This window comes from Diceros bicornis, chromosome 28, assembly GCF_020826845.1.
Source record: "Diceros bicornis minor isolate mBicDic1 chromosome 28, mDicBic1.mat.cur, whole genome shotgun sequence".
Lineage (NCBI taxonomy): Eukaryota > Metazoa > Chordata > Mammalia > Perissodactyla > Rhinocerotidae > Diceros > Diceros bicornis.
Genome location: NC_080767.1, coordinates 39,926,616 through 39,937,734, shown reverse-complemented (window position 1 = coordinate 39,937,734; position 11,119 = coordinate 39,926,616). Strand labels below are relative to the sequence as shown.

The 11,119-nt window shown below is 49.1% G+C and overlaps 1 protein-coding gene across 6 annotated transcripts in view; it reads left to right on the top strand.

Moving 5' to 3' along the window:
• Nucleotides 1-11,119, top strand: part of AK8 (adenylate kinase 8) — a 124,529-nt gene that overhangs the window by 581 nt on the left and 112,829 nt on the right. For 3 of the 6 annotated variants that reach the window (XM_058524381.1, XM_058524378.1, XM_058524383.1), the window contains exons 1-3: nucleotides 6-2,184; nucleotides 7,857-7,906; nucleotides 10,892-11,005. In XM_058524381.1, coding sequence (XP_058380364.1) covers nucleotides 1,980-2,184; nucleotides 7,857-7,906; nucleotides 10,892-11,005 — 369 coding nt within the window. In that variant the 5' untranslated portion in view covers nucleotides 6-1,979. Of the gene's footprint in view, nucleotides 1-5; nucleotides 2,196-7,856; nucleotides 7,907-10,891; nucleotides 11,006-11,119 lie in introns of those variants that run through there. The other 3 variants (XM_058524379.1, XM_058524380.1, XM_058524382.1) reach the window with 3 other exon arrangements.

Here is an 11,119-nt window from a genome sequence, read left to right as displayed (position 1 = left end):
GACAGCATTTCCCACCTGGCCTCTTGACCTCAGGGCCAGGAGTTCTGGGCGGCTCCCAAGCTCTCATCCCGCCTTCCTGACCTGACTGGTCTCCTGCTTCCTGTGTGGCCTTAGGCAGAGACCTGCCCCTGAATTTGCTCCAGGTTTCCCTCCTGCACCTCCTGGAGGTAAAGGCTTTCCGGAGCTGGACTGGAAGAACTCGCAGCCACTCAGAGGTTCTGAGGGCCGAAGGGAAGCTGGAGCCCAGTTTTACAGCGTTTGTCTCCTCAGGGTCCACTCCATCCCCAGAGGCACCACTGTGCTGACCCCTGTGGTCCTGTGGTCGTTTGAGCCTCTAACCTGCACACGTGAGAGCAGAGCTCAGGCCAAGAAACCTGAGTCTCCATCTCTCCAGCAAATATATGCTTCCTTTGGGAACAGTTAACTGATGGTGGGGGAGAGAGAGAGATTTCTAAAACCGAGTGGCCAATCTAAAGAAAGTGGCTAGCTTGGTTATAAGTCATTGTTTGGTGGATGGGACGGGGTCAGCTCCTGGGGCACTGTGGGAAGCTCTAGAGAAGCTGGTGTATCTCACAGCGATTGTTGGAAGGAGCAGCCTGAGAAAGCTTTTGGTCCAGTATCTCCAGTCCTTAGTCATTTGTGTGTTCCCTCCATAGTTTTTACCATTCTTACACTTTTTATTTTAAAATAATTTTAGACCCATGGGAAGTTAGAAAATTACCCTTCACCCAGCTTCCCCCAGTAATAACATCTAACATAACTGTAGTACATTGTCAAAACCAGGCAATTGACATTGATACAATACTATTGACTGCAGGCCTTATTTGGATTTCATTCATTTTTACCTTCACTTAGTTTTTCAGTGTGTGTACGGTTCTGTGAAATTTTATCACATGTATAGAGTCATATAACCACCACCACATTTCCATTTTAATTTAATCATTTCTTTAAATCAACCCACTTTTTAAAAATTAAGTAACGTTTCTTTATCTCATCCCAAGCAATATCCTTGAAATCATAGATTCGATGTACCAGCTTTTCTAATACACATTAGACACGCAAGTATTTAAAAGTGAAATTAAAAGCGTTCGTCTGTGAACCGTCTAAAATCATCTCACCATCTCACCAGTGATATGCGAGTAGAGATCTGGTCCAGCCGTGCCATTTATAGGCGGGGAAGCTGAGGCCCAGATAAGGGAAGGGACTTGCTGGTGAGATGTGCAGCAGAGCTGGGACTTCTCACAGTTCAGTGCTTTTTTATTGCCCCATGCCCCCTCTGCCCCCAAAGAGCTAAAGCCCCTCCCTGCTTGTTCTTAGGGCTGAAGGATCCACCCTATTGCACCAGCCCAGCTCTATCGTCTACCTGGTTCATTTCTGTGCCTTTTGTTCTGCAACCATGGAAGCTGCTTTCCCATGGAATTAAATGGCTAGACTATCCCAGGACTATTTAGATGTTCAGCTGGTAAATATTCTGTCCTACCCTGGAGGGACACAGGTAGCAGTGATGGCCATGTCCTCCAGCAGACCTGTGCATTGGGCACCTACTGTAATTGTGCCAGGCACTGGGACAGGGGTGATGCAATAATGGACACACAGGGCCTGCAGGAGCATATGACAGGATTTACCTAGTGAGTGTGATCAGGAAGATATGTTTCCACTGAGACCTGAGGACTGAGGAAGAAGTGTTCAAGCTGAGGGAACAGCATTTGCTAAGGCTCTGAAGGATGAATGAGCATGGTGCATGAGAAGAACTGAGAGAAGGCTGCTCTGGGAAGCACAAAGAGACCGAGGGGAGAGGGCCCTGAGACTACCTGCTTCTGAGTTAGGGGCACAGTCCCTCCAGCTCTGCCTCTCTCCAGATGCCTCCCCAGCAAGACCCACACGGCCCCTCCTTCATGCCTCTGCTCATGCAGACCGAAGCAGTTGCCAGCTGGGGCAGGGGCTGGGTCCCAAGTTGAAGGCATGGTTGGTGGGGTGCAATGGAGAGATCAGGTCCCATAATCGGTATCCATAGTGCCCAGGATGCTGGGCCACTTGAGCCAGGGTCCTGGGTGCCTATGCAGGTGTTAACCACCTGGACATCTGCCTTGTGCCTGCAGAACATGCTGGAGCAACTCCTGATCTACCAGCCCAAGGACCCCATCCCGTTCATGATTAATCACTTACAACTAGACAACGATAACGGTGAGCACTCGGTGGGTCCCCTCCTCTCCCTGTCCCCCTCCCCTCCCTTACCCCTCCCCTCCTTCTCCTGGGAACAGCTGTGAGCCACTCTATCCTCCCTGTGTCTAAAGGGAGGTCAGAATAGGGTAGAGAAGGGTTTTGACACCTTGGGGTGGTGGTTAATTGAAAAATACCTTAACTTCTTTTGGAGCACGACTAATAAAAATTCTGTTGCCAAGTTATTAAAATAAAAACCTCAGAATAGCCCACAGAATCAATTATTAATGCTTTTTCGTGCCCCAGCTGATGTCGCCTGTTGGGTTTAAGCTCTGTGATTACTTGTCAGTTGTAAATTTGGTTTCTGGTCTACCTAGACAGGCAGCATTTGGGTTTTCCTGATGGTCTCATTATCGGCCCCTGATAATGAGTTCCAGAACTCCCCAAACCTTGGCCCTTGTACAGGTTGGCCAGACCCAAGGCCAGAGCATGGAACGTGGCAGGAGGGAGAGGAGGTGCTCCGTTCCACGGTTGATTTGCCGAGTGGAGGATCGTTCCCATCCTGTGTGAGCTGTCAGGGAGAACTGGCGTCTCGGAGCTTTGATGTTTCTTTCACTGGAGCATTAGCTGCTTTGAAGAAGCTACCAGCACACCAGTGAAATTAGCGTTAGGTGCAGCTGAGGAGGCCGGAGGCCGGAAATGCCCCATGGTGGGGTTCAGAGGCCTAAGATGAGAAAGGACACTAAGTAGTTTAGAGAAAAAAATAAAATAAAGAGAGAAGCGATTCCTAGCACCAGGCATGCCTGGCCTTTTCAGCGTGCCCTGCCCGCAGGTCCCGATGTAGTCTCAGGCTTGGCTGCGTCAGTGAGGGACTTCTTGGTCCCAATGCCATTTCACCGACCTAAGCAAAGTGGTTCAAAGAGCGCCCCACAGTGCCCTTTTCTGAGCCTCTAGTTAGGCAGGATTGAGAACTGGCGTTGATTTGTAAGCCCTTATGCCTCAGGTGAAGATAGAGCCATGACTGTGGCGGGGGTGGGGTGGGGACAGGAGAACCACCTTCTGGAGCTGTCCACCCTGCCTTCTAGCGTTCCTGGTGTGATTCACTCTTCACTCCGTCCTCTGGTTGGCGCCGGTGGGAGGTTCACCTCGTCTGCAGGATGGGTGTTAAGGCACCTTCCTTCCTGGTGGTCCTGCTACAGACTGCAGGTCACCGCCCAGGCCTCACCAGTTGGCCCTCCATTCACAGGAGGAAGATATTTCTGCATTCCCCCTTCCCCCCAGCCCTGAGGCTGGACGGGGCTTCGGGTTGCTAAGCTCTCTTATCTAAGGGCTGCTAGGAGCATTTCTGCCCATGTTCAACTCTCTTGTATTGCCACCACCAAGTAAAGACAGCAGAGCGAAGTGAACTTAAAGAGCAGAGCAGACGCAAAAGGACAGCAAAGGTGTGGGTCAGTGAAGTGCTCGCTTCCTGCCATCCCACCGCCAGGGCCCCTTCAGTGCACTGACCTCCAGTTCTGCTAAAATGTAAAGAGGCGGTGAGAGATAACTGCTCTCTCTTGGCCTCAGTTTCCTCATTTGTAAAATGGGCGTGTTTGGTTAACTGAGATGGAGGCGGTGAAGCTCTGGCCTGGTCCGTGATGACTGGTCAGTGACAGCCGCCGAAGGAATGACCGGGTCCTGACGCTGCCATAGGGCCTCAGGCACTGCGATGGCGGGTTTCCACTTGTACAAAGCCGCATGAGATTTTTCTAAATTAAAAATTGTACTTGATGATAATGTAACCATTTGAACTCTGATAAGTTGGGTTATGATGGCTCTTCATGCTGCTGGTTCGATAAATTCTGCTTAGGGCCGTATGTGCCATGCTGTGTGTTCTTAAACCCTGAACCTCAAAACCTAGCCAGTCTCCCTGGCTAGAAATTCATGAGCCTGAAATTTGAGGCAGATTCCACCTTTTTTTTTTTTTTTTTAATAATTTTATTTATTTATTTTTTCCCCAAAGCCCCAGTAGATAGTTGTATGTCATAGCTGCACATCCTTCTAGTTGCTGTGTGTGGGACGCGGCCTCAGCATGGCCAGGCAAGTGGTGCGTCAGTGCACGCCCCGGATCCGAACCCGGGCTGCCAGTATCGGAGTGCGAGCACTTAACTGCTAAGCCACGGGGCCGGCCCGAGATTCCACCTTTATGTTTTGATCTTGCTCCTCTCTGTGCCTGTATAGTTCTCAGTGTCCACTTCACGAGAGTTTTTAAGTTCAAACCTCATCTTCCAGTTTTACATGCAGTGAGGCCGACATCCGCTGGACAGTCCTCTTGAGCGCTGGCCTTAAAGCCACCTCTGCCTCCTCCTTGCTCCCTTCACTCCCTCCTTCCACCCTCCTTAGCACCTCTTTCCATTCGTTCATGGGTCTCGTGGCTTTCCAAGGCTGCCCTCCCTGGACCCTTTACTCCTTGCTCCATGTAACACCTGGTCTGTTGCTCTCATGCAGGGGCGAAGAATCAGACCTGCTTCGTTGAGCTCCAGTCTGTCCTCCTGAATAGGTGGAGTCAAGGTTTTTGGCCCAGATGCTCTCAGGGAATAGAGTCATTGGATCCCAGTAACCACTGTTTTGGGGGGTTGATTTGTTCCCACAGCCCTTCACCCCGACTCCCAGGCCTTGGACTAGCAGTTCTTATGGATGTTGGAACACCTTTGCCCTTTGGCTCAAGTCCCAACCGCTTACATGAAAAGCAGAGAGGGACATCTGTGGGTTTCCCTCTTCATCCCCAGGCCTCCACTGACAAGTGCAGCAAAAACGGGGGAGGTGGGGAAGCGGGGGAGAAGACCATGCTTTTGTGATTTTTCTAGGAGTGGGAGGAAGCTGTAAATAGTTTAATCCAACCTTTGCGTGTTCTGCAAGAAGACAGGAGGCACAGAGAGGTCCCCTGACATCCAGTGAGCATTTCCGCTGCCCTGGGCTCATGTCAGCCCAGGCCCTGTGTTACCTGGAAGCTGGGCTCTCAACCCTCTGCTTACTGGGCATGGGTGTTGGGTGGGCAGCGGTTCACTGTGACACACAGTGACATGGCCAGTGGCTGGAGTAGACGGAGAGAAGGCTCCAGACTCATCCCAGTGAGCGAGCACATGAGGGAATGAGGGGAGCCACTGGCACACTGGCTGGCAGCCCCTTCTCCGAGAGAAAAGCAGGTTTAGTACAAAGTGAGCATTTACAGTAGCCCTGGGCAATATTAAAGCAGGCAATGGTATGTATAATGGTATGTTTCGTTTTTTATCAAACGTTTGTCCAAGAAAGCTGTGTATTAGAGCTCCAATACCTAAGGGTTTTCTTGTGAATTTTAAATCATGCTCCTATTTAAACCTCAAAAGGATCTGTGGATGGAAAGGTTTTTTGATTTCCTTTGAAGTGGTTTGAAGAAGTTGATTACTCTTGGCAGTCAAGCAGCCTTTTATGACACTGTTTATAAATAATTACTCATGAGCAGGGCTGGAGTTTCAAGGTGTTAGATTTTAAGAAACTGAAATTAATCACATAAATGTGTGCAAGAAATTAGGTGGGAGAAAGGCCGTGGATGTTCCCCTTTTAAAGCGTTTTCATAGATGTGTACAATTTGGGTGCTACTTAAGGGAGCGTGGAAGGGGAGGGTTTCCCCGGCAGCCTTCGAGCCCTGTAACTTTGTCAAGAAGAATACACGACTTGGGAGTCAACTCATTGCCTAAGTGCTCTTGTCAAGATCATCTCCCTTCTCCTGGGGTTCCGCAGGCCCTGAGCCCTGTTGGGTCTGGCCCCCGTTCCGAGGAACTGTAGTGGAGGCCTGTGCGTAGAGCCCTGCAGAGGCAGCGGGGCGGTGGGCACATGAGCCAGACCCATGTCCCCCAACTAATCCCTAACTCTGGCTTTCGCAAGCAGGCGTTCTCCCCACGGTCCATGCGAGCTCTTTGCTTCATTGTACAAGGCCTCTCTGCCCTTGACCTCCCTCCCTGCTGCTCTAATGCTGCCCCTCCCCCCAAACCTTCCATGGCACCCCGTGGAAGTTCCAATCCCCCTCATCATGTCACCTGACCAAGTGTCCCCAAAGCCACCTCATTTCCAGACCCATCCTGTAAGCAGTGTTTTCTACCTACTGTGGCTTCTCTCATCCAGGTGGGGGCCCGGAAGGCCTTGCCCCAGATTACATGGCCCAGAGCAGAGAATAGACTGCCTTCTCTGGGACCGTGTCCTGATCTTCACCGGTGAGGTGAGCTCAGACTCTGGACATAGCCTGGGGGGCACTCTGCCTGGGAGCAGCGGAAAGCCATGACATGTGTCCAAGTCCTCATGTCCTTGAGGAGAGAGCAGTTCCTTTGTCAGAGACTGGGGTATGGAGGGTGACCGCTCCCTTTCAGTCCTCGTCTAATGCAGTTACCTCACTAACTTGTCACCAGGGGCCGTGGTCCATCCTGCTTTTCTCGACAGCATGCAGTCCAGTGCTGAGTATGGATGAGGCACTCGAAGAGTATTTGTGAAGTGAATCAGCAAATTATCTTGAACTTTTTCTCCACATTTTCCCTGAAAATGAGAAAGTACTGTGAATTTTGGCAAAGGTCTATTTAGCTCCAAGCAGCCTGGCTGGGTGTCGGGTGCTGATCATTAAATGGTGAGCCACATGGACACTCTAGTTCCTTCTCAGGGTCCACTTCCAAACTAGGTGGCGCACGTCCATCGTCCTCTGCATGGATGGGGTTCCCTCTCAGTGGCCTGGCAGGAATGGGCTCTGCGTATAGACAGTAGAGGCTCACGCCTCTAGGGGGATGGAGTGCACATCTGTTCATCGGCCCCGTGGGTCAGGGGCCAGGCTAATGGTGGCAAAGGCCTGGACCTGGTTTCCGCGACCTCTGTCCTGTGCCCCTCGCTCCCCACAGGTAGGGGGAGAGGGTGACACAAGCAAGGTGGCACTTGGGGAGGAATCAGCAAGGCTTCACCTGTCCACACACCACGTTCTGTTGCCTTGTTTTGACCCAAGCACACACGCCTTCAAGCGCTCCTCTTAAGATACTGGTCTTTTCTTTCCCAATGGCCAGCACCTACTCAATAGTCCGGTAGCCGCTTTAGGAATTCTGCAGGGCCAAGAACCTTCCAGAGCCAGGAGTCTCACACGGAAGCAAGCAGCCACTTGTTTCTATTTGCACAGAAATGCCCATATTTGAAAACAAAGACTTTCCTATCTGGGGTTTTATAAATCTGGCCCATACACTCCAGGCTTTTCCCCATTATTTCCCTCTGTAAAATGATGAGGAGTACGATTTGCTAAATAAATAGGCATAAATATAAAAAAAAAAAAAAAGCTTTGAAAGTCGATTTACATAAAATACAGCTTTATTTGAGAGCGTGTCCCTGAGACAAAGTCTCTGTTTAGAATGCTTTATGGTGTTTGAAATCCCAATTGTTCTTGATATTTATTAGTTTAGCAAACAAGTTACAGTGTCCATGTCCCTTTGGAGACAGAAAAATAAACCATCTCAGTGATCACTTACCTCTCTAAACACAGAGAATATGTTCTGTGGTGAGAGCATCTCTGAGCTGCTGGGTTAGAAACGACCGTGTCACTGGCAGAAATTGAAATCTGGGGAGGGAAGAAATAAATACACCCGGACTACCGCAGACCTGGGAGGTTGCTTTGTTATATCGAGTGGTGACATTCAAATCTTTTTATTCCACAGTGCCGAAGATTGTAATATTAGGTCCACCCGCCTCGGGGAAAACAACTATAGTAAGTATATCATAGTAAGTGTTATAATACTGTAATATCTCATTTATCCTGCAGAGCTGGAATGAGACTGCACCTCAGCGGATCTTCAACATCACTGAGCTCTTCTTCTTCTTTTCCGTCTCCTGCTTCTTAACTTCTTTTCTTTTTTTTTCTGTGTGTGTGTGAGGAAGATCAGCCCTGAGCTAACATCCATGCCAATCCTCCTCTTTTTGCTGAGAAAGACTGGCCCTGGGCTAACATCTGTGCCCATCTTCCTCTACTTTTATGTGGGACACTGCCACAGCACTGCCTGACAAGCGGTGCGTCTGTGCGTGGCCGGGATCTGAAACCGGGCCGCCAGCAGTGGAGTGCGTGCACTTAACTGCTATGCCACGGGGCCGGCCCCTTAACTTATTTTCTTATTGCAAGAGTCCGTATGTGTTCATAGTAGGAAAGCTAGAAAATACAAAAAACAAAAATATCTTTACCCACCCATCCAGAGATAAGTATTCTTTTAACATTCTGGGATATACCTGCGAGGGTTTTCTCATGGCTACCTGTCCACTGTCTTTGTACACCCTTCGTTATAAACTTAGGATAAACTTCTAGAAGTAGAAGTGCTGGGTCAAATAGCATACACATTTCAAAGACTTTTGGTGTGGAGTCTTCAGATTTACGCTTAAAATTTTAATTTTGAAATGTTTCAACCAATCAGAGAAGCATAGAAACTATAGATACTCATGTACCCAACTCCCAGATTTTACAGGAATTTATCATTTGCCTTATTCAGTTTGATGATTTTTCTCTCCATTTTAAAGACAATACAACTTTAAAGATACAGCGGGTACCTGCTCCCACCTCACTCACCCTTTTCCGTCTCTCCCGCTCCTGCAGGCAAGCCCTGTCCTGCAGCTGCGGTGCTTCGTTCCACGTGTGGTTTTAATCTTTAAGCTCCTTTAAGTGCCAAAAACTTTTTAAAATTGTAATTGTCTGAGATGGAACTCTTTCTGACCTTTAAAAGCTTGGTTAGTGGAGCTCAGTTGACATCTGTTAACCCTTCCTTGATGACTGTGGTGTTGCTGTGAGCGCGCCTCCCGGGCCTGGGTGATGGTGCAGGCTGCTTCCCCGAGCTAACTGGCACCTGGCTTTATTCTGCAGAGGAATTAAGATGGTTGATTCTTGCACAAAATAACCTGCATCTGCTATGCGTTTGGAGCTATAGCTGTTCTATTTATCTGTCTGTCTACCCATCTGTCCATCTGTCCATCTGTCTGTCAGTCTCTTTCTCTGTAGTTTTTCTACTTTGTTCCTCAGGATCAGGCTGTCTGCTTTCACTGCTTTCTGCAGTCCACCCACATAAATTGCTGTTTTACTGTTAGAAGCCAGGGGCTCCTGGGCCTGCCATCACGAGCATTAGCAGGGTGCTTTGGAAAATGCAGGTTCCTGGACTCGCCTCCAGACCTACCTATTCAGAATCTCTGGGAGGGGCCCAGAAAGCTCATTGATACTGCAACTCCAGGGATTCTGACATTGGGAACTAGGGTGGTAGCCTCTGCACCGACATAGAGGAGCTCACTGACCCGTGTTAAAGCAGAATGGGGTCGCTCAGTGTGAGGCGTCTCCTTTGGCAAAGGGCCTTTGTCAGAGACGTTCGACAGTCTGGGACCACCTTGCTTCCTTCCCAGTTCTGGCTCTTCTCTGATCACTGGCAGGGATTTGCTGGGCAGAATTCATGAAGCGAATTCATTTGTGACTCAGAGCACAGAGACTGTCTTTTGTCAAGTTCCAACTTGGCTGAGGCAGGCAACTTTGTTCTCCCTGATGAGGTCAGGGCCCCGCAGCACTTTGCTGGTCTTTCAGCTGCAAGCATTTTGGTGTTTTCTCTGTCCCTACCCCTTCAAAGAGTCCTAAAGGGCTATTTCCTGATATTGTCACTGCCGTTTCTCAGCACAAGGAACAGAGAGAATTAAGGTTTATACCTGCACGGGGACCAGCAGGGCCCTCTGAATCGTCCTGACGCTGAAATGGTCATCAGTATAATCTTGGTATTAAGAACATTTTACTGCATCATTATTCCTTAAAATTTATTCTTCCCCTGTAGAGTATATGTAGTAGTGATCAATGAACTAAACATTCATTTGGCCAAAATATGTCATCTCCTAATCTTTAAGAAAAAATGAGGGGCCAGCCCAGTGGCATAGCAGTTAAGTGCGTGCGCTCCGCTGCAGCGGCCCGGGGGTTCACAGGTTCGGATCCCGGCGTGCACCGACACACTGCTTGTCGAGCCATGCTGTGGCGGCGTCCCATATAAAGTAGAGGAAGATGGGCACAGATGTTAGCCCAGGGCCAATCTTCCTCAAAAAAAAAAAAAGAAAAGAAAAGAAAAGGAAAGAAAAAATGAACATCAAATGTGGGTTGTGACCCATATTTGTGTGCTGTCCCTGCATTTCCTGTTTTAAAACTTTGAGTTGAAAACTCACGGTCCGCAGGGCTTGAAAAGGCAGGCCGACGGTGGTTAAAAGCATAGCCCCTTTGTAGGTTTTCTAGCTCGATTTAAAGTCAAAGGCTGGGGGCTGGCCCCGTGGCTTAGCGGTTAAGTGCGCGCGCTCTGCTGCTGGAGGCCCAGGTTCAGATCCCGGGCGCGCACCAACGCACCGCTTCTCCGGCCATGCTGAGGCCACGTCCCACATACAGCGACTAGAAGGATGTGCAGCTATGACATACAACTATCTACTGGGGCTTTGGGGGGAAAAATAAATAAATAAATAAAATTATAAAAAAAAAAAGTCAAAGGCTGGTTGAAGAAGAGATGGCATACAAGCAGAATTCTGTGGCTGGGAAGTGCTTTATGGGTTTGTCTCTCTTGGTGGCCTTCTTCCAGCCAGAAATCATTATGCTTCCCTTTGGCCCATCCTTTCTAGTAGAATACGGAAGGATCTGGGTATTTTAATGGAGTTCTCTTAACTATTGTTTTTCTAAAATTTTCTTTTCCTCCCCTTTCTTCAGGCAATGTGGCTTTGCAAACATCTGAACAGCAATCTTCTAACCATGGAGAACTTGATAGCAAAAGAATTTTCTTCTCTGGCTGCAGAGGCCAGGAGGCATTATCAGACAGTCAAGGTAGGGCTGGCCCTGGGGGCTTGGTGGGGACAGAGGGACAGAGCTCCCAAGGCTCCCCATCCACCTGCTCCGCTCTGCTAGTTTCCATTTCCTTTGGATTAAGTGAGAGAAAAT